This window comes from Camelina sativa, chromosome 1 (assembly GCF_030686135.1).
Source record: "Camelina sativa cultivar CO46 ecotype springtype chromosome 1, ASM3068613v1".
NCBI lineage: Eukaryota > Viridiplantae > Streptophyta > Magnoliopsida > Brassicales > Brassicaceae > Camelina > Camelina sativa.
In genome coordinates, this window is record NC_141880.1 from 10,818,196 (window position 1) to 10,841,627 (window position 23,432).

At 30.9% G+C, this 23,432-nt stretch overlaps 2 protein-coding genes, 2 long non-coding RNA genes and 1 pseudogene across 7 annotated transcripts; 2 read left to right on the top strand and 3 right to left on the bottom strand.

Annotated features, from left to right (window-relative positions):
* The first annotated feature begins 2,090 nt into the window (after positions 1-2,090).
* On the top strand, positions 2,091-2,708 carry LOC104706898 (uncharacterized). The gene has a single exon (XM_010423139.2). The coding sequence runs from the start codon at positions 2,091-2,093 to the stop codon at positions 2,706-2,708; it is 618 nt and encodes a 205-aa protein (XP_010421441.2).
* Positions 2,709-3,891: 1,183 nt separating this feature from the next.
* LOC109132234 (uncharacterized) lies at positions 3,892-4,738 on the bottom strand. The gene is made up of 4 exons (XR_002037483.2): positions 4,590-4,738; positions 4,247-4,327; positions 4,062-4,137; positions 3,892-3,960 (listed from the first exon to the last, which is right to left on the bottom strand). It is a non-coding gene; the product is annotated as an uncharacterized LOC109132234 (long non-coding RNA).
* A 2,387-nt stretch (positions 4,739-7,125) lies between these two features.
* LOC104788090 (uncharacterized) lies at positions 7,126-8,235 on the bottom strand. 3 transcript variants are annotated; one of them, XR_015560750.1, is made up of 4 exons: positions 8,031-8,235; positions 7,829-7,906; positions 7,543-7,631; positions 7,126-7,291 (listed from the first exon to the last, which is right to left on the bottom strand). It is a non-coding gene; the product is annotated as an uncharacterized LOC104788090 (long non-coding RNA). The 3 variants fall into 3 exon arrangements; XR_015560748.1 differs by having other exon boundaries at positions 7,543-7,693; positions 8,031-8,178; XR_015560752.1 differs by lacking the exon at positions 7,543-7,631 and having other exon boundaries at positions 8,031-8,207.
* Positions 8,236-10,154: 1,919 nt separating this feature from the next.
* Positions 10,155-10,610, bottom strand: LOC109132212 (uncharacterized). The gene has a single exon (XM_019243456.2). The coding sequence runs from the start codon at positions 10,508-10,510 to the stop codon at positions 10,262-10,264; it is 249 nt and encodes an 82-aa protein (XP_019099001.1). The 5' UTR covers positions 10,511-10,610; the 3' UTR covers positions 10,155-10,261.
* A 10,071-nt stretch (positions 10,611-20,681) lies between these two features.
* On the top strand, positions 20,682-21,799 carry LOC104788097 (transcriptional regulator SUPERMAN pseudogene; annotated as a pseudogene). Its single transcript, XR_015595487.1, has 2 exons — positions 20,682-20,802; positions 20,913-21,799. The product of XR_015595487.1 is annotated as a transcriptional regulator SUPERMAN pseudogene (transcript).
* The last annotated feature ends 1,633 nt before the right edge of the window (positions 21,800-23,432 follow it).

Here is a 23,432-nt window from a genome sequence, read left to right on the forward strand (position 1 = left end):
TTGTCATATTCGTCATTAAAATCATTAATTGTTTCTCTATTTTCTATATATATATCATATTCTTATACATTAACATAGATATATGTTTTAAGTCATATTTTATACATCTTTTTTTGACAAATCATAATTTTATATATCAGATTTTTAATCATATTCTTTTTCTAGAGATTTGAAGAAAATTATATTTTAAACATCAACACAGATATATTTTTTAAATAATATTTTTAATCATATTTTATTTCATTATAGTTTTATAAAACATGTTTTCGAATTTTTTTTTCAAAAAATCATATTTTAATACATAATATTTTTATAAACATATTTTCAAATAAAAGTATTTAAAAATCATATTTTAACTTATTATTTTATACACTATATTTTTCTTTTCTTTTTTTGTTTTATTCTTTTTTATTTCAAATTTTCGTTTTTACTAATAAAAAAACTTAATTATTATTTTTTTGGGTTTTTGGTCTTTTTGCATAAATATTGTGTCAATCTAGTAATGAGATACTATCGTATGTCAATTGAGTTATTTTTACCCAAATTTGGGTCAATTTAGTGTATTTTCACTTAGTTAATAGATATATTTGGATTCTATTTGAGTTTTTGACAAAGCAAATTTTTTCAAAAAAAAAAAAAAAGTTTAAAAGCATGGAGAGTACTATTCTCAATATTTTACGAGCTTTGACGTTCAATAAAGAGAATGTTTCCAGGAGATCTCATTCATCAAACTTGTTATAACTTCTGATCTACATCTAAGGGATAATTAAAAATTCAATTATATAGTATAACTCTTTAAAGTTTTGTTTTTTCTGTATAACTCTTTAAAGTTTAAAATCAATTAATAGTTGTATTATTTTTATGTCATTAAAAGTTGTATTATTTTTAGTTTTTTACTTTGAATATATAAATTAAGGCTTCATAACTCCCCAAACTGCTCCGACTTATTGAAAATTTCATCCTATTGATCCGCCTGTCCTTCGCTCTTCCACTGTTACTTACATCGACAGCAAAGAAGAAAAAGAAACTGGTTTTGGGTTGATAATGATTCTAATTTGTGTGCTGGTTTGTATTGGGCTAGTCCCTTTTAATTTGGGTTTCGAAAGAAACAAACTAAAACAAATTAAAGCCTTCGGCAGGGGCTATTGTAATTTTTATTTTTTTCAATTTAAATATCAAACCGTTTTTCAAAAAGAAATTAAAAAAAAAACTTTGGTGAAGTATTATAAAAATACACTAGATTTGAATCTACCTTACACGGCGAAACAATTTTTTGTAATTAAAACTTTTCAATTTTAAATTAGGTTTTTTTTAACATCTAACTTAGGTTTATTTGTTAATTTTGTTTGTTTTGTTAAGTGTTTAAAATTATTAATTATATTTTGGGTTAATTATAGGAATTTAACCCACCAAATAAACAATTTGTGTTTTTACTCACTATGTTAATTTAATAAAACAGAGAATATTATGGTACGTGTAAAACATAAAATTGGAATATATAATATTTAAAAAATCGACATTGAATGAAAGATATTAGTATTATTTCTATTTTTAAAATCTAAAATATTCAAATCTTTTAATTTAAAAGGAAAAAAAAGTGATTGTAAAGATATAGTAGTAATATTGAAACATTTAAATTTTTTGTTTAAAAGGAAATCAGATATTTTAGCTATTTTGTCCAAAATTTTAGGAATTAACTTTGTAATTTAGTATGTTTTGATGTTCCTTAACTCTATCATAAACCTAATATATACATTGTGATTGTTGTCACAAGGACAAACAGTTACCATTTTTATTTAAAACCGTTGCCAAATCCGAAATCCAAAGAGAGTCACGTTGCAGAGCCACCATCAGAGGCCTTGATGACGGACTAGATTCCTCAGTTTTGGCACAACCGTCGAAGGACTCTCGGGCTGGGTAGACCAAAATCTCTCTCTTCCATAGTTATGTGTTTCGGTTGGCTCTTCGTAGCCATCCATCTCTCTTGTAGAGCGTTTTTCCGGCGATCACAATTGTGTTGTTGTCGGCGTTTCGTCTCCGATCATGTTTCATCTCCTTCTTGCAGCCAATTAGACATCATTGGCCTAAGTATGAAGTGGCATTTTTGGCAGTTGTCGTTTCCCTCCGCCAAATGGTATGGAGATGTAATTTGGATATTTGATCCTGGTATCATTTGGACTTGGATTGACAATGAAAGCGAATGGAAGAAATTATTAATGCAGACATTGGTTCATAGCCCTGGTTTGAGACATTGCTTAAGGATATGGTGGCGAGAGATCAGGTTGTTTTTGCTTTTACGAATAGACTTTGGCAAATTTTTACCTTGGTTTTCATTATCAATCAAGGAATTTGGACAGCCGTTAGTTGTTAATTTCAATGGGTGCTCTTGGGGATGTCAGCATGGAACGAGATTCAAAAGATGGTGTTCATCATTTCATTATTTATGGGCATTAGCTATAACAAAGAAAGATGTTATCTCCCGTTGTTGGAGATGTGTTGTTGGGAAGCAATGTAACAGATGGATCGTAATCACTGATTGTTTCAAAGTTTATTGGAGTTTCGTCAAAAAAACGATAGCCAAACAAGACGATCATGTAAGGAAGAAGACGAATAAGGAAGATAATAGATTTGATAATCTATTAGCGTGTAAGGCTTACAAAGAAAAGGAGTGTTTATTTCACTTGTTCGATTGTGTTTCTTCTTCTTGACTTTTAATCATCTCTTTGTTAGATATGTGTATGTCCTAGACTAACAATGTAATCTCTGTTTCAATTTTAATAAAGTAAAGTAAGATGTTAAAAAAAAAAAAAAAAAAAACCTAATATATACATATATAGAACGGTGGGGGTATATAACGGTGGGGGTGCAAAGAAGAGGATCCGACTAAAATAACCATTCATGGAGGAGGAGGAGGTTTTTCTTCCTCGTCCCATCTCTCGGGTGCATTGCCGACAGAGTTACTATCTAAGAGAGGACGTAGGTTTATTAAGCGTAAAACTTGTGACGTCCGTCGTTGAAGAAGGACTCGGATCCCGTAAAGGATCGTTTGTTGTCATCTTACTTTATTTCGCATCCTGTGATGGAGGGGGATGAAAGACAAGTCATACTTGCGTTCTTGACGAGCTCTGGAATAAGAGAGGAAGATGCCGATTTTATAATAACTTCCATGTCTTGCTATGGTTATGGAACAATTGCTTTGAACTGTCAATCTTTAGGGGGATGTCTAACGTTGTGTATGAATATCTTGGTGAGTGTTGATCACTATGCAAACATTCGGAGGGGAATCAAAATTGATCAGGCCCGTCGGATCATCAAGGCTGATCAGAATTAATAATACTAAACCAATTAGTTTTTTTTCTTATGATTCCCCAACTAAAAAATATGTTCAAGCATCCTGGTAATAGCTACACAAATCAGCGAGAGTTTGTTAAGTGGGTTACAAAAATGAATCTTAGAAACAACCAACGCATTAGAGAAGAAACATCCAACTGACCCTTAGACAGAATTCATTATCAAGCAAAAAAGAAAAGAAAAGATGTTCTTATACTCCCAAAGAGAGGAAGTAATTCCAAGGTTGCTCTACAAGAGGAATCAAAAGTCTTATGCCAAGGTTGCTCTCTTTACATTTTTGGTTTTTTGAAATTGTTTCTTTTATATTTGCCACCCTCTTTTTGCAGGAACATGTTGAAGCTCTATCTCCCAATGTTGAAGCTGTCCCCATGAACATGTTGCTCCACCAGTAGTGTTCAAAGCAATATAGGTAGTCAAATATGTGATTCTCTGGAGAAAAAAAAAATCAAAACAAGACTTAAAAATGTTTAATCTTTATTGGGACATAAGTTATATCAATCTTAACATAATGAACATAGGTAATTAATATGTCACCTTTTTATGCTTGAGGTAGCATTGCATCAGAGATTTAACTTCAATTGCGTTACTTCTTTCTTTTCCATTGATTCTCTGTTTTTTTCTCATGTTAAGAGAAAAGGAAAATTTCAATACATTTTGAGAAGTCTCACTAACAAAAACATTTTGAAAAAATGTTCCCAGCTTGTACTAACCAATATTATCTCAGATGCTTCATAGATTTGGTCAAGTTTGGCTTTCGATATATAAACCAGTGACTCCAAAGGGGTTCTACATTCAATCAATCAAAACAGATTCATGCAACGTCCAAACCAAAAAACTAAATAGTATTGAACCAACGAATGATGCCAAAACGAAGCTGGTGTATATATATGACTACCTCCGAGATATGTTTCATCAGGCCACTGAATTCATGGATCCCAGCATCTTTTAGCCCCGTTTATCAAACCTTGGACAATCACTGACACAAGATTTAAGTCAGCTAGAGGTTTGTTTATTCATTCCCACACACATATATAAAATTCGGACGTTTATGCTCATAAGTCAATCTAAAATTGTGCAGATCAGAGTCATCATGATTCCCAAACTTAAACGTACAAAATCGATATCCAATAGATTAGAGTCATGATTCCAGACCCAAATTCTCAATCTAACAAACGCAAACGCAGACTACAATCGCAATTAACACAAGCAAATTGTGCAAAACAGAAGAGAGAGGCTACCGTGTAGAACAACAACATCACAAACGCAAACGCAGACTACAATTGTACTTAAAAATTTCGAGAATCTAACAGAGGTTTCGAGTACAATCTGCAAAAAAAGCCAAAACATTCAAGGGAGAGATGAGAGACTTAGAGAGAGAGAGAGTGTGTGCGTGAGAGACTTTAGAGAGACTCAGTTTGGGTTCTTTAATCAAACTTGTAGAAAAAAATTTGAGATCCGTAACTGAATCAGTTTGGGTTTTTTTTTGTTTTCTTCTGCCTTACGGTTACTCGATCAGCTATTATCAGGCCACGTAAGATTCATATCTTTTGTTATCCAACGGTCACAATTGAAAATCAACTAAACGACAAACGTTTGCCTCCAACCAAATACGTTGCGTTTTAAAACGAGCCCTCCAGGCCTGATCATCTAAATAATTTGTTTTATTGGCCTTATTATTAAAAACCTTTTGAAACCTTTTTATTATTTTACATAGTATATTTTATTTCCGAAGTAATTCTATTTTATTTCCCCTGGTTTTTTTTAATTCATATGTGGTATAAGTTTTTCCTAGTTAAAAATTGGGAGACTTTGCAAAAATAGACTACAAACTTGAGTCAATTGCAATGTTAGATTCTCTTTTTTTTCTCTCCAATATTTGTCACTTTTTTCTATTAAATTTTTGGCCATTCATTGTATTCACAAAAATGCTATTATTACTGATTTATTTGAATTTCTTGCGAAAATGTTTATTACATTCATATCCCCATCTTCTTATTTTACTTACGATTGTACCACTGCCATAAATTTTCCAACAACCATGAACAACCAAATTTGAAGCTCTTAAAGCTTCAACAACCTGAATTTGTAAGCTTAAATAACATCCAATACTATTAGAACTTCATTTTCTTCCATCTCCTCTCCATTTTAATCCAAGAAAATTTACAAGTGCATTCATCTTGTTATATGTCATGATTATTGGATAGTGATTAAATTGGTGCTTGGTTTCTTCTATGGTGACTAAAGACGACGTCCTCGGTGCTTGACATTGCGAAACAACCACCGATGAGGTTATTTTCCGGTATATTTCGTGATTTCCTTGATTTTTTTGCGAAAGTATACTTCATTTGTTAGTATAACCGTCATAATATCATGTAAAGTCTACTATGTGGTCAATTTTGCAATTAAAAATTTATCGAGTTTTGAGCCCGTAGACTGAAATTTTAGTCTCCTTAATTTCATTTGAAAACAAAAAAAAATATGGTTCAGACTGCATTATAATCTTTCCGTCGAATACTTCGTTTACAGTCTACTAAGGTGTATTTTTGCAATTGACCAAATTCTTGACTTTTTAATTATGACTGCCGGACGAAGTCTTCTTAGGATAATAAAATAGTAGACTTCTATAGTGGCTATTTTTGGAGTTGACCAAAATATAAAAACATTGACCGTAATATTATTGATATAAAATTAATTAGTTGACTACAACAGAAGTCTACTAGTTAAAAAATTATAATGTTGGGTAACCCCAAAAATGACCACGGCAGACTGCAAACGAAGTCAACATTCCAGGAGACTTCGTGCGTAGTTTAATTGGCGAAAGTCAAACATGGTCAATTACCAAACTAACCACAACGAAGTTTATTTTGTTAGCTAGAAGTCTACTACAAAGTTAATGGTTTGGTCAATTGCAAAAATAACCAGAAAAGACTGTAATCGAAGTTAACTTGTTGAAAATTTCCAAGAAGTCTATTCTGTTATATGTTTTTAATTGCAAAACTGACCAAAAAATTAACAAAGGAAGACAACAAAAGAAGTCAACTATCCTAGTAGACTTCATACGGTGTCTGCTTTATTAAATTGTAATTATAAAAAGAGACCACACAAGATAGACTTCAAGGGAAGTATTCTCATAGAGGCTAGTTTATGTCTACAATGTTGACATCAACATGAAGTCGTCATAATTTGAAAACCAATTTATTGCAAATTGGTGAATAATTTTTAAGATTTTCTTGTTGTATTCTTTAATATATGTTGTGTAATTGCTTCTATATGTTTTTGACATGATTATATATTATACATATAGAGAAATCAAATTTTTGATTTTTTTAGGCTGTTAGGTCATTAACTTACACTTATTTTCGAAGTGAAGTGTGAAATCTGTATAATTGAAAAAGTCTTGTTTTGATGGCTCTACAGGGGAGTTATATAGAGGCAACTCCGTTTATAGCGACTCAACATGGCAGCAGCAAAGATACAAACAACATGGGTGGTAATAAAAAAAGAAGATTTGGTTTTCAGTGTTTTTGTCTTCCATAGCAATAACCAAAAAGATCGTTTTTTTCTTACAGCTTTTTTTTTTTAAACTTTGGATTCGAATTTTTCATGGGAACTTTTTCTATTAGCGTGAGAGAGAAAACATTTGTGCGAAAGGGTCCAAAATGATTATTTTGTGGCATTTGAGATATTACTTTGGTTTTCTTTTTCTCGTCTGATCATAACCTTCACTACCATACTTGTTAAGCATATATGTGATTTGATTAATGACTTGTAAGGTAGAAAAGAAAGCCATTGGATTTGAGAATTGCTTGAAACAAGATGGAACGAAAAGGAACAAGAAGTGACAAATCACACAACATGATTGCACAAATACAATGCAATCAAACAATATTCATCTTTTCCGTCTTGACAAAAGCTGAACATCAAGCCATGACTCTTTTACCTGGAAAATAATCAATTGATCAGATTCAAAAGCAGAGATGAAACATCAACTAAAGTGATCAAAAAGTCAAAACCCATCTCAGGTTATAGTAAAATACAATGCAATCAAACAATGAAGAACTGATCTTTAAACGAAACACTGAGATTTAAAGGTCAACGGTGAGCTCGAATTACATCCCAGCTCCACACTCAAAGAACAATTCAATAACCACCAATAAAAAGCAAATCAAAATGAAAGAAAACAAAACTCACCTCTGTCTCAGCTCATTTGCACATTCTCTTAAACTCAATGTCACATATACTTGCAGGTTCTTAAAGCATCTCAACTTTGGTCATGGTAACTATAAGTGGGAACAAACTTCAAACATTCATTGATTATTCATATACAGACAAAGTCACCAACCTTCAAACGTTTTTGACGGATGTGTCAAATAAGAAGAACTTAAAGGGTAACAGAAACATGTAAAATTTTCACGAAAAGTATAAGCAAATCAAGGAGCTTCACAAGCAAACTGGTGATGGATGAAGAATTCCTCACCGGGAAACATAGATCAGAACACAAATCAGAGTCAGTCAAATAGCCACATCATTAACTCCATCTCTCAACTCTCTTGACCTTCAAACCCCAATAAAGAAAAAAAAATACTCAGATCAGTACAAGAATTGAATCAGAAGAAAAAGATAGGTAAATACTTCGATTCAAGCTCTTGAAGGCAATAGATTCATTAAAGCTTACTTACACGTTTAAAAGAGCCATAAATCAAGAGACCCAGCCACTTTCTTAGCACTCATCCTCTCTTTTAACCTCCGCCGCTGACCACAAATGTTCTCCGAATTCAAACGGGGGATTAGCAGATCCACAACACATATTCTTAGGTGAATTGAATCGAGTAATTGAACCTCGGAAGAGAAACGATAAAGGAAAGAAGAACCAGAAACGAGGACCTAAGGGCATCTTTAGTCGAGCAACGATTAATGTTTCTCTAAAAACTAAAAAAAAATTATTTTTATTATAGATTTTCTTTTTTTATTTATTTTTTAGTATATGTTCCACTCAAAAAAGGACACCTATCTCATTTCTTTAAAGAACCGTTTCTCAAAGTACTATGGCAAGAATCGATTCTCCTTATTTTTCCTTCTCTCTCTTCTTTTTATTATTATTTTACTAAGAGTATTGGTGTGAGTAACCACCGATGGCCATGGTCTAAAGAAGAAGGAGGCTAGATCTTTTTTTTTTTTTCTAGGATCGTGTTGTAATGAATTATATCTAGGGTTTTAAGTTTTTATATCATGTTCCTCTTAACAGAATAAACCGATCGGTTATGTTAAAATTAAAGAATTAGTATGCATTAGGTTAAGTTGACCTATCAGTTTGGTTAAATATTGGTGAAATTATAATAATATAATATTAATAGTTGATGGCATAAAAAAGTTAACCACTAATAGTGGTTGTAATATTATCATAATTATCGAGTAGACGTCTTTTTATGTTTTCTTGTTGACGTCAAATTGTAATCCATCTTAAGAAATCTGGTGTAGACTTCTTCGGGTTATATTTGTCATTTTGATTTTTGTTTTTTGTTTGATCGTAAAGGAGTCAAGTGTAATTTTAATACCCTTAATAATTACGTTTCTCAAATATCAAATATGAGTCTACTTTTCCAAAATAAAAGTATATAAAATGCAATTGCTCCTTACAAATTACGTCAATGCAAGTATGTTCATCGTATCCTCTATATATATATTATAATTAGCGCCACGTTATAAACTTTTCAAAAGCATTAAAATTCGTGAAAGAAATATTAGATCTTGGTTCTTACTTTTTATCTCAGGTATCTGAATTGACTGACACATCACACATACAACTTCGAGTATTTTTTACCGTTTTATATATAGATCAATCAAGTGTATCAAAATTTAAAATGTTTTAAAATTCGCATCTTTGATTATTTGACATTTGTAAGGGATACTCTAACTTTAGAAATTAGAACCCAAAACAAGAGACATTATATTGAACCCTTTCTGAGTTAAAAATTAAGAAAAATATACATTCAATGCAAATATGAAGAACGTATTCTTCTATTTTGAGTTCTCCACGAACACGTGTGTTGTCGGCTTTTGCTTTTACGTGTTCGTGAACCGTGAAGCAATAGTTTTCAAGAATTTTTATAAATTTTGGTTGAATTATTTTGGTTGAATAGTGTCCAATACGTACGTATCCCTTTCTAAACCTATTTGTGTTTGACTGCACTTTGTATTAGACTATTAGATTTATGATTGAGCTTTAGTTTGTTTGTGCTCGTTTTCACCTTGTATCACTTTAATTATAACGTTTATTTCTCTTGTTTAAAATATATTTTTAACTTTGAATATATAGCGTGGGATAACCCAACCCCATATATCCGTTTTTCAATTAAGCTAGGACGAAATATAGCTAAATCGAAGAAGGCCACTAGAGCTTAAACTATGTATGAGTGAAACATGAAAAGTATATATAAGTACGTATCATCTACTATTCCTTGGGAACCAAAGTACAAAGATACGTTAGTGTTGACTGCTGAGCTAAACCGAAATTTACTATCGTATATAAATTTCTCACTTTTTTAAAGATTCCATCCTTTTTTGTTAGGGATAATCACGATTCCATCTTCGTTAACATTAAGAAATATAGTCATGACATTATTCACTCCGTTTATTTTACACAATAAAATGTAAAATTCTAAAAGTTAATAAAAAGAATGTAAAATTTCTCTTATTCTCCCAATCTAACCACAATCAAATTAACATTTGTACTTACAATTTAAAGATTTAAAAATGAATATTCAATAAATAAAAAATAACAAAGTAAAAAAAAATAGGGGAGAGGGCGTGGGAGTTGGGTTTACTAACAATAGTACGTCGTCACTTAATCACTAAATTACGAGGAGATGTGACCGTGAGCATGGTTGTGTGATGTGGGTAAATCCTCTCGTCATTGTCGTAGCACTGAGGCGCGACCAGCAAAATGACGTTCTTCTTGGACAGGGCATGGCGGACCGTGGCCGCCGGGGATATTTGTGCAGCTAGAAGGATTGGAAGGAGTGACTTCACCTCTTTGTAGAAACTGTAAATTGCCAAGACGCTCTTTTGGTAAAAGCCTAAAAGCTTCGTTTGTCGGAACGTGTAACACCATTAGTAGAAGAAAGTTTAACGAGAGTATCAATGCAACAGATTTTTCCATATTACTTATGTAGAAGTAAAATGGAATAAATAAATGAATGAATAAAATGGAGCTTTTTCTTGTTTTAATTGGTTTACTCTTGAAAAAAATAGAAGCTGAATTTATAGTTGTGTACTGATGAGTTTTGTGGTGCGTGATTGTTGAATTTATATAGAGGAAAATGTTTGAAAATAATAACGATTTTTTTTTCTTTCTTATCTGTTGAATTTTGTTGAATATTATCTTGTGGAGAGATATTGAATGTTGACTTGTTGTATATAGTGTTATACGAAAAAATGCACATTCCATCATAGACCCAATTTTTATTCGTTTAAACCAATAAGAAAAGAAAAACAAAGAGTTAGGCATGGTCAATTTGTTAGACTGTAAGAGCTTGAGCATAACATCGGTCCACTTTGTTTACAAGAAATATCTATTAAGAACTTGGAGTAAATGTTTTCGAAATAAATTAGTATTTTTTGGTCAATATCTACGGATGAGAAGCTTAGTTGCTTCAAAGTTGTTCAAAGTTTTTTTTTGGGTAAAGGTGGCTTGATGAGTAGTTTCGAGGAAGTGTAGTTTTAGAACTGCTTCCTACTTCATTGATCTTTTTCTTATCTCCAGCTCCTTATCTTGTTTGGACAATTCTTGGTTTACCCCCACCTTATTCACCCTCTTTTAATTAAGGAAATAAATTATTGATTAAGAAAACAAATTTTGTATATCAATTAATTTTAAAATTATTCATTCTAAACATTTTATTATAGTTTTAAATTATAACATCTAAACACAAATCACTCTTTTTATAAACCTAAATTAAAATATAATTTTCTTTAATTGTAAAATTTGAACTCTAACCACTATTTTATAAACTCAAACCGACATATAATTTTGTCTAATTTTAAAATCTAAACCCTAACCACTATTTTGTAAACCGAAACAGACATATAATTTCGTTTAATTGTAAAATCTAAACCTTAAACTCTAACCACTCTTTAGTAAACCCAAACCGATATATAATTTCATTTTATTGTAAAATCTAAACCCTAAACTCTAACCACTGTAAAAACTAAACCCTAACCACTTTTTTGTAAACCTAAACTGACATATGATTTTGTTTAATTGTAAAATCTAAACTCTAATCATTATTTTATAAACCTAAATCAACATAATTTCCTTAAATCTATAAAATTGGTTTCCTTAACTTGTTTTATCTTTTTATTTAATTTTGATTTATTTTATAAATATGATATGACATGACATTTTGTTGTATTGTGATTGGTTAATTAAGAAGGGGTGAATAATAGTAGGGGTGAACCCAAAAAACTTGTTTAGAGAAAAATGAATGTTTGGCAAACAAAGATATATGTATATAAATTTTTATTTTTTTTGGCATCTAATCAATATAGGAGAATTCCAAAAATATTGTTAAAATCTACAAAAAAAAAATGATGTACATTCTAATTTCACTAACATTAAGTCTATCCTCATGTTAAATACCCCAGTTTTGTAAATTGAATGGAATTTTAACCATTAAAGCCTTCATCAATATGGATTTAAAATGAATTTATTGTTTTATATCATCCACATCCAAAGCTTTTGGTTCATTTGATATTTTTCAGCTATAATTTATATGATAGAGTCATAAGTATAAATCGTTGCCCAAGCACCCTTATTAACACAAAAAAAAAAAAAAAAAAAATTACAAGTCATAAATTATAAATTATGATAAGGAATAAAATCTTATAAATTGTAGCTGAAAAAGGAAAAAGAATATTTGGAGACCGAACACAAGAAAAAAGTCAACAAAAAACTTAAAAGCGGCGGTCTCTTCGTAATCTCAGCCCAAAACCCTAATGTTCTGTTCCCCTATATATATCACAAACCAACTTTATCCTCTTCTTTAGATCTTAAACTCTTCCAAAAAAAAAACTTGTACATCCTCTGTTGGTGACTAAGCACCTTCGCTTGCAGAGAGAAATCACAGTGTGGTCAAAAAGCTTTTTAAGTCTTTTTTTAAAGTCTCTTTCCTCTGTGATTCTCTGTGCAAGCTAAAGAGCTTGCTCCCCAATCTTACCTCCCCGATGCTTTAAATTCAAATCCATGACTATGTACATATGTTTGAGATCATTCTTTAATCTGATGGTTCTTTGAGTTTATGATTTGCTTATACTTTCTTTTTGACTACACTATGTTCATTGGAAGGGTATAATGATAAAGTTTTATTGATTTGTTAATAAAAAGATCTGTGAAATCTTGATTCTAATTTTGAATCTGGCTTGATGTATTGAATTGAAAGATTTGATACTAAAATCTTGATTGACGGATTTGATATTCATATATGGCTTTGGATTTTGTTTACTGGTTTCATGGTTTGGTTGGTAGAGGAATTGAAAACTCAATGAGATGAAATCAAATGTAGGTAGAGAGAACACAAGAAGACAACCTTTTCACAAAACTCGGCTTGTGTAATGTTAAGTCCAAGCCCATTTGGTGACAATCGCTGAGCCCATTAAACAATGATGTTGTGTTAATTAAACCCATTTAGAAACTCTTAATTACAGTTATATTTAATACAAACTTTTACTGCATGACTTTTCTGTTAATTAATTTCAGAAATTTTTTTTTAATAAAATCAAGATTAGAAGTTCGGATATGCATAATACTAATATGATAATCTCATCAAACATTGTATGATTCTTGCTTTATAGAGTTACTAAAAAATATTAAACTCATGGAAACTTTTTTTTTTTTTTTTGCATAATTTTTTTTTAACTTCAATATCAATCATCAATTGGAAATCATGTGATATCATTGTTTCCGATGAATCATACCTTTCAATCTCTACACTACAGGAATGCTAATAATTTCTTCAAAATATCATAAATTTTCTTGAGTAATTACACAGCACAAGTAATAAAGAGTGAAAAAGCTAATATATGTGAGTAGGCAAGTAGCAAACCAATCTTGCAAAAAAAAATATAATAATAATAATGCTGGTAGCAGGTTGAAACCTTAACGTTTGTTCAGAAGAAGAAAATCTTGTTCTGAATCAGGTAATCCAACCAACCAATGTTAGTGCTAATGGCTCAAATTGTTAGCAACAAAACCATATAAGATTGGAAACATGCAAAGGAAATACACAATATGCATTGTTGAGACAACTCCTAGTATCTCATTTTACAATAAGATGTATGTTGTTCATCATTTCAACTTTACTTACAAGACAAATATTGTAAAATTAATTTAAAAGCGAACTGAAAATTTATATAATCAATTATCAATCACACTAATAGTCTGTTTTTTCTTTTAAATTTTACATTCAACTTTAAAGAAAATATAAAAATTCGGTTAATTTATAGATTTGATTTTAATTAGTATTTTTAGGATATAAAAGATAAACCTTGGTATTTGGTTCTTTTACTTTTATTTTTACTAGGTTAGACCCGCGCTACGCTACGGGCTACTTTTTGTAACTATTCCTAGATATATTTAATTATTGAAAATATGTTTTTTTAACTGAAATAATTATAAAAACTACAGTTTATACAATGTTAAGATAGAAAAATGCACTAATAAATAAAAATAGAGTAATCTCAAAGTCAAGCATAGGATGGCTTATAAATGTTTACATATAAATCGGGTAAAATTAATTATATAAATAGTCTAACTAATCCTAATATATGTTATATTTATTTTCTTTACCTTTTGTGGAAGATATATTAGTATAGTTTGATTTTGTGGTGTTTTTTTGTAGTTTTTACAAATTTAATCACATAATTGTTATATAGTGTTTTTTTTGTCTTGTTAGAAAAGTTATTATTTGTCAAACTACATAGACATATTTTTACTTTAATCTGGTTTTGTATGTTATTTTAATACTATTATACTTATGTTGAATAGCATATGGATTAAGTTAATTTTCAAAGTAATATTTAAGTTGTAGATAATTAATTAGTTTTTACTGATTTTAAACTATAATATAAAACCTTCCATTGATTTTTACTACGCCGCGGGGTTATTTTTTTATTTTTTATTTTTTTATAACTATTGTAGTGTTTAGTTTCATATGTTGTTTGTAATGTAAAATCACTTTTATTTTTTTTAAGGATGTTTATGTGTTTATTTTATTTTATTATGTGTTGTTATTTATTTTTATTTTAGTTTTTTTTGTTATGGAATTGTAGAGTACTGTATAATGTTTTCTTTTTCTTGTTCTAGGATGTATTGGAGGTCCATTTTGTTAGTTTTGTTGTTTCGTTATTATTTTTACTTCATTTGGCTGTTGATTTTTTTATTTAATGACATATACTGTGTGTGTTTTTATTGAATTGCTTAATTGGATTGTCTATGTAACATAAAATAGGTACTTGGATTTGGAAAGACAGTTTTCTTTTTTTCTTACATACTTTCACTGTTGTTTATGAAATGTGATTTAAAAATGAAAATAGTTATTTTGAGAAATTTAAACAGCTCCTCCTCATAAAGCTAAGGAGTACAAATCACTATTATAAAGTAAGCATAGTTGTTTTGTGTTTTATTTATCTTATTAGGAAATTTAAATTCTAAGACCACATTATGTAGCTACAAAATCTTTTATTTCATTCTAAAATAATTTTATCTTTTTTTTAAAAAGATTGTATTAGTTTTATTGAATTTACCTTTGAATATAAATTTGCAGAAGCACAGCAATGAGTACACCTACATTCGACTTAGCTTTATCATCACACCTCATATAACATATGCACAAATCACTGTTATAAAGTAAAAAACAGAGAAAAATCTATAAAAAATGAGAACTCAATACAATAAAAGTAGGAGATATGCAAAGATACAGATGTCAACATAATGCAATTGTCAAGCTCCAAAACCTGCAACAGATTATATGTGGATGTGGTCAACCCAACTGAAATTGTGGTCTCCGTTAAAAGATTGTAGAACAATACGCTTTTGGGTGTGGTCCACACCGTGTGGAAAACAAAAGAAAATAGTTAAAGGTTGTAGAACGATCACTGACCTCTAACGCAGGACTATTAGCAATCCAAGTCATAGAAGCGGATGTCATAACCTCACAGCTATGAACAATCAACAATGGAAGATGTGCTGAGTTCAAAGAACAAAAGAGAAATCAAGTCAGGAAAAAAGAGAATGAGACAACAGAAATGGAGGGAGCAAAGAAGATATCTAATAGGACTAACCTAAAGAGATATATTGGGCTGTATGAAACATTCAAAATATGTAGATTAGCAGAAACCTGCGCTATATGGCGCAAAGTTTCATCACTGAAACAAGAACAGTTAGAAACGTCTAGTGACTCTAACTGAGGACATGAAATGACCGCTGAACGAATTGTAACATCCAAAACCTTATGGCATGAAGTTATATGGAAGTTGGAGGAGTGGATAGTTAATCATCGCCTGTTACATATTAATTCTTTTTAATGATAAAGACATGAGTTGTGGACACTTGAAAGAAAGAAAAATAATCTATACAATAAAACAATGATAAAGATACCTTGGACAAAACAGAGTTAGTCTACAATCAAGATAAAATCAGAGCTGCTGCAAATTCGCTACAAGGATATTAGAGCAGAGTTTACAAGCTTGGTTTCAAAATTCTAAAAGATGATAAGGTCACACCTCTGCACAATTTCATTGAAAAATCAAACTTTATTTTCGACCAGTTTATATCAAGTTCCATTTTTTAGAAGGTTCTTCTTTCAAAGGAAAACATAGCCAATAAAAAGGAGTTAGAGAACTCACGCAAGCCAGAGTACACTTTGCCACGCTTGTGATGCGAATCATGATCAGCTTACTCCATGTACTATCCTCAGTAGCAGTAGCTGCGACATTGCTACTTTCTCCCTGAACTAACTGATGTAACCGAATTTCAGAGGTCCATAAGCATTCCAATTCAGCCCCTAGCGGCTTCACCTTCCTCCTCCCTCGCCAGCATCTCGCACACAGCCTCCAACGTGGGACTTTGGGTGCCCTCTCGTTTTCACCAAAATTCAAAAATTGCCATTGCCGTGATTGTTCTCCATGGTCGTTGCTAAAGAAGATTGTTTTCCACTTTCACGATTAATAAGAATCAAAATTGAAGATGAACGATGTTTACTAAGATAGAAAGAAATAAAAAATGATACAATGTCTGAGATTGTTTATCCCTAAAATTAACACCCAACAGATTAGAGCTGATTATAGATTGAAATCCAACAGATTACCCTAATCCAATCTCTTCTCTAGATTTAAATCCAACAGATTACCCTAATCCAATCTCTTCTATGTTTCTGTATTTTCAGAGTGATGGTTGTTGAGTCTCGAAATATGATGAAGCAAAAAGAGAAATGGGAAGGTAAGATATAATGATGACATGTAAGCAAATTAGAGATGATGTGTATTAATTGTTATAATTTGATTGAATATTCATTTTAATTGATGTGTCAGTATGTGCTTGAAAACAAAAACTGATGTGTCATGTTATGGTGAAAAACATTATAGTTTTATTGTATTGATTATTGGTACTGAACCAAATTGTTACTTTTTTTTTCTTGGTAAAACAAATTGTTACATTTATTCGGTTCTACTTCGACCATTGTATGTTTTTGTACCTCCTTTCTAATTTGTATATAAGATATAGTTCCGTTTGACGTCTTTAGGTTTCAACCATACCAAAAAAGAAATACAAAAAATATTATTTTGCGAATAAAAAAATCTTGACGTGATATGTGACAAGCCAATCACAAGTTTTACTATGAAAGCCAACTATATGTGGAAAATAATAAAAACAAAACCTTCTCAGTTCGTAAAGGAAAGTTTCACATTTTTTTATGTTTTTTTTTTTTGAAGAAGAAATTAAACAATAATGAGTCTTATAATAAAGTAAAAAATAATAGTTATTTTAGAAAATTAGTGATGATGTCAAAACACGTAGGGAAGGGGCTAATGCGATAAACAATGAAGTGTTTGAACGAACTACTGCGAGTAAACTCTGCAACTTCGATCAAGGAAGCTATAAGTAAATCGAGGCCCTTTATTCACAAATGGTAAACTGAAGAGAAATATCAATAATACAAAAGAGAGGCCACTAGACTTTAGACCTTCTCTTTCAGCCGTTGGATATGTCATATCGATGATGAGAGTTATCATCTTCTAATTTTGGCAGAATCTTTTGTCCAATTCCACTCTCTCTGTCCTAAAATTTCCCCTTTTTTTCACTTCATTCACCAGGTAACTAGATCATTTCAGGTTTTTATAAAGTTTAGATGATGAAAATAAATGATAGTGAACCGAAAAATATTGGAAATGTACGGTGAACTTTTTTCGTTTGGCTAAAGTATTTTTAAAATTGGTGGTGTGACATTTCTTATTAATTAGACGATGTAGAAAGAATCATGCAAATCTTTTTTCAAAATATGTGTTTATAAAATAGAAAAGTGTCGTACAACACTAATTAACCATCTACATCAAAATATCACAACTAAGTATATGTGTGAATGTGTCAAACAGCCTTAATCCGTCCCACTAGATGTGGCATCTGGACATGCAAACAGGTTACACATGTGAATTACTTTGATATAGAACAATGAATTGAGGGACATTTTGTACAAACTTAATTAAAGAACCATTAGGTAATAACCCGCACTGTCCGATATAAAATAATTATTAAATATTTTTACTGTAATTTTTATTTACAAAATCTATTTTATTTATCGGTAATTAGAATCAAAATTCGATTGTGTAGCATATATATATATATATTTAAAATATATAAATTTTTATAATAATTAAAATTTAACTCGTGAAATTTATTATAGTATCAATCTTATATTATCATATCATATGAACAAAGAGTTCTTAAAATTCATTTTAAAGATTTTATGAAAATGTAGTTAAAAGATATAATTAAGTTAGAAAGAGAATATAAAAATTTAATTTTGGGTGTTAATTATATTTTTGAAAAATACAATGGTATGTAAATGTAAATATTCTATTATTAAAACCTGATGACAAATAAAAGAAATAGTGCCTGTAGTTCTGTAAATGTGACAGATCAGTATTTTGTATGAGAATGCTTTTCTTTTAATATATAAGGGATATTATATTTGTGTGGTTGTAACTTCATAAATTTAATGATCTTGACAGAAACGATATGTATAATAAGTTCAAAAAAAGAACAGTAATTTAATTTAAAGTCAGAGAACCTTAAGAAATCCATTGGTTAATTCCGGTATACTTTGAGTCTAATCATTCTGTATGTGTATGCTATATTACTTTATTTTTTTGAAAATCTTCCTGACCGGAATAACTAATCAAGGCACTTCTCCTAGGAGGTTAGATTTATAAAAAAAAAAATCAATTTATATGGTAAAATATATATTTTGTCTTGAGTAAGCAGATTTTGTAGACAAAATAAGATTTGAGAAAATTATATATATAAATCAATCGATGAACTGTTATAACATGTAACAAAAGTTGGAATTCAACGAGAGGAATGAAAAAAAGGAGCGATATGGTTAGATAATTTATCGTGTTTCGACAAATTTGAAATGTGTTCATATTGGGTGGATATATATGTAGCAGTTGGATGTGTATTAAATGAGACTTTCCTCGTTGGTGAATGTTGCGCTTTGTAAATTGTACGGTTCCTCCAAAGTATTTGCATCGCGTGTGGCCTTTAAACAATCTCACTTGCTAATCCATTTTATCTAAAGAGTTCAAACACAAGATTAATCCATTTTATCTAAAGTGTTGTTGTAACATATAATTCTTCTTTCACAAGATTAGTCTATATGTATGATACTCCTACAATGGAATGTTCCAGATATATATTAATCAAACGACTGAAGAAATGAAAATTAAACATCAATACGTACCATAACTAACGATGAAATCAATGTCAAAGTAAGGGATCACAATTTGAGCAAACACAACACATGTTGAAAGGAATTGGTCCAGAACTGATCATGGTGGTTTATTAACTATATAAAACAAAGGAAAGGGACAATGTATGGAAAGGCAAAATCTAAAGACCTAAGTCTAATAATAATGTGCGTCGTTTTCTTAGATTTGAGAACAAACAAATGACAAGATATGGCTCACGAGGAAAGCTTCATTAGCAAGGATTAAAAATTATAGATGATAAATGTTTTAAAATTATAAATCAATAAACAAATAATGGGAGAAAGGAACATCCACTTTTCTATTTTTGGTATAAAGCTTTTGATATAATGTCCTTTTGCTCGCCGAGGTTTTCCATTTTTATACCCTCTCCCGTCTCTCACATATTCACCCATCACTCCTTTAAAAATAATAATATAAGTTCCTACTTTTAGAGAAAATTATGATTAAGAACAGTGTTTTCTCATGATATCTACTGCTGTGATTCTGTGAAATGTCATATATGTTGCAAATAGTAACTATAGTGTTACAGAAGTTTGATAATATGTGATTTCATCAGGTTTTGATTGCGATATCTTACTAAAAAACGATAACTTGATGTATTAGCCATTGTGGAATTTATATAAATTTATAGTGCTTGGTTTAGGTTACATGGTTACACTAAATTCGAATTGTTTTTTTAGTAGTTTTTCGTAAAGTTAAATACACTCATTTCTACTTCTTTTTCCCCCATCCCCTTATATTATTTCATTTTACCCTTTTTGAAAATCATGTTTTATGTTGAGATATCTTTCGTAGTGGATTTTCTTTTTCATTTGTGACAAAAATGTTTGAGAATTATATAGGGGAACTGTAGTCGTTAAAATTCTCTATATTAACTTTATCATCCATCTTGCAAATTTGCTATCTTTAGTATTTGCACGCACACACACACATAAAAACTCTAAGAAACTCTATCCAATTGCGAATGTGATTTATAGATAACAGTAATAAGAACTATTAGCAGAAAGATAGTTAAATTATATCTTAAGACGAATTGGTGGCTGATTACTTGATTTCACGAAACTCAAAGGTGTGATAATATTTAATAAAAAGTAACATCTAAATTAGATGTACTTAATAAACTTGTGTCATCTCCATAAATCAAATCATGGAGAAGCTCGCTTAACACATGTTTCCCCACCAACATAAATATGGCGTTTTCTTTTAATTTTCATTTTTATAAAATCTAAGATGGGGCTTTGATAATGCGTCCAAGAATCAGTCTCTTTCACAGTCTTAACACCAAAGAGCCCTATCATCACATACACCTCTCTCTCATCTCTATCTCTCTATCTTTCTCTCTTTCTCTCTCTCTCTCTTTTTCTAAGTGACAGACAGACATAGATCTTAGATTTTTTCCCAGGGGAAAAAGTGAGTTCATCTTTTCAGATCTTACAAACACTTTGCTTTATAAAACTGATGTGCCACAAATCATTACTAGTACTATATTAATTATCTTCACAATTTTTGATCTACCATAGCCAACAAGAAAGAGCTCACATATGGAGAGATCAAGCAACATAGAGTTGAGGAACAGCTTCTACGGCCGTGCAAGAACTTCACCATGGAGCTATGGTGATTATGATAATTACCAACAGGATCATGAGTATCTTCTAGGGTTTTCATGGCCACCAAGGTCCTATACTTGCAGCTTCTGCAAAAGGGAATTCAGATCGGCTCAAGCACTTGGGGGCCACATGAATGTTCACAGAAGAGACAGAGCCAGGCTCAGATTACAACAGTCTTCATCATCATCTTCAACACCTTCTCCTCCTTACCCTAACCCTAATTACTCTTACTCTTCCATGGCAACCTCTCCTCCTCCTCCCAATTCTCCTCTAACCCTATTTCCAACCCTTTCTCCTCCGTCCTCACCAGGATATAGGGCAGGTTTGGTCCGTTCCTTGAGCCCCAAGTCAAAAAATACACCAGAAAACGCTTGTGAGAATGAGAAATCATCTCTTTTAGTGGAGGCTGAAGAGGCTAAAAGGTTGAGCAAGAAAGATGCTTGCAAGTTCTTGAGGAATGATGAAATTATCAGCTTGGAGCTTGAGATTGGTCTGATCAACGAGTCAGAGCAAGATCTGGATCTAGAACTCCGTTTGGGTTTTGCTTAGATGGTTAAGCTGTAGAACATTATCCATAAAGGATTTGAAGTTCTCAATTCTAGAAGATATGCTGCTTCTCTAAGGTTAATTAGTTTCATCTATATGAATTTCTGTAAGCTTGCTAATTAGTACAACGTCATGGTTAATCATAATACTATAGTATATATAAGCTATAAAAGCTTGGGGCGTTAGATGTTATATAATATATGTATGTGCTTAATTACTACCGTTTTATATATGACGACAGTTTTGTCTACTAATCGATTTCTATCGTCTTAAAATTTCTACATATTTTAGACCTTCCGTTTCATGTAAACTGATGTGTTAGACTTAAATTTGTTTTACCATTTTTAATAAAATTTATGATGAAAAAAGAGTAATTTTGTTTTTGTTTATCTGATATAGATGATGTTTTATTGATTTTTTTTTTTGCAAATTTATTGTCTATTTCTTGGTGAAGCCCTATATGACCATAATTGCACAATATTTAATAATAACAACATAATTAGATGGATATATTACCTTTTTTTAATTTCTTGTTAATATGTCTGAAACAAAAAACTGATCCAAAGCATCAAACTTTATAAAAGAAATGATTATTCCATTAGTCGAAAACATGCATGGTTGATTTTTCGTAGGGGGCTTGTAAGACTTTCTTTTTATCGACAAGTTCAGTTCATATCTTTCATAGCTAATACGGTACCTAGTGGGACGTGTAGGTCGGATCGAGTTAAAATCAAACCAGCTAGCTACTTCAGGTTGAATTATATTTATACACAAAGGCATGCATATAAATGAAAATAGTACCTTGGAACGATTCATATTTTTCAAAGCTTTTAAATTCGAACTTCAAAGATAGTGCTATTACAGTGGCGGATCCAGGAGGAAAATTAACATGGGGCACAGATGAATACTTACCTTAACAAAAATTTTTTTAGCAATATTAATACAAGCCAAAACATAAAAAAGTGATAAAAAATTGTAGATGAGAGACATTGAACCCTCCTCTTTTGACATAGTATGGGGCACTTGCCCCACCTCCATTACACCTACATCCGCCCTTGGTGCTATATGTTGATCTTGATCATATTCCCAAGCAAATTGGATATTGTTCTAACCTACTTTTTTTAGGTAATAATTACCCGAGGCGAGTTATTAAGATTCAAAATAGATAGTTTCGCGTGGAACATATGAAATAGAAATTTTCATTTGGTTCGTAAGTTCCTCGTGTAATTAGCGTTTCAATCTTCTTTTTTTATTTTTCCCTTTCTATGTAGACACTATTTTAATTAAATAGAATATCACGTAAAACAAAACAAAAAACAGCATAAATCTTCACATTTTTCATTAATGGATTATGAGCTTTTGCCACTATGTCTTTTCTGATTAGTAGCTTTTGCAACTATGTCTGTATTAGATTTAGCTTTTACATGTATATGAATTTTCTGTTCACGCTAAAACAGTGGAGGACCCAGGATAAAAAATGTAGGGCACAGGAAGGCAAAACATTGAGGATAAACAAAAAATGAAAAATAAATGCATATGAGGGGATTTGAACCTCTGTCCTGAGACTCAATATAAGGCATTCCTCTTCAAATGAGCTATCAGATACATTACAGTAAAGCCTAACTGAATAATTATTAAAAAGGAGTGTGGAGCACGTGCCCCACCCTCTTTGGCTGTAGATCTGCCCCTGCGCTAAGATTTATTTAAGCATTTCTGTAAAAAAGAAATATCAACTCAAAGTCACAAACCAAAAACATATAATTATTTGTTATGTCGGCTGTTCGTGTTTACATTCGAATTTGTAAATGATTTTTAAAATAAAACCCTAATAGAATGTAGTCAGTTTTATTCAAAAAGTGGTGATTTTTTATCAAACATAAATTTAAA

Bases quoted from the DNA above. Each gene is read 5' to 3' on its own strand.
- LOC104706898 (XM_010423139.2), top strand. From the start codon at position 2,091: ATGAAGTGGCATTTTTGGCAGTTGTCGTTTCCCTCCGCCAAATGGTAT.
- LOC109132212 (XM_019243456.2), bottom strand. From the start codon at position 10,510: ATGGAAAAATCTGTTGCATTGATACTCTCGTTAAACTTTCTTCTACTA.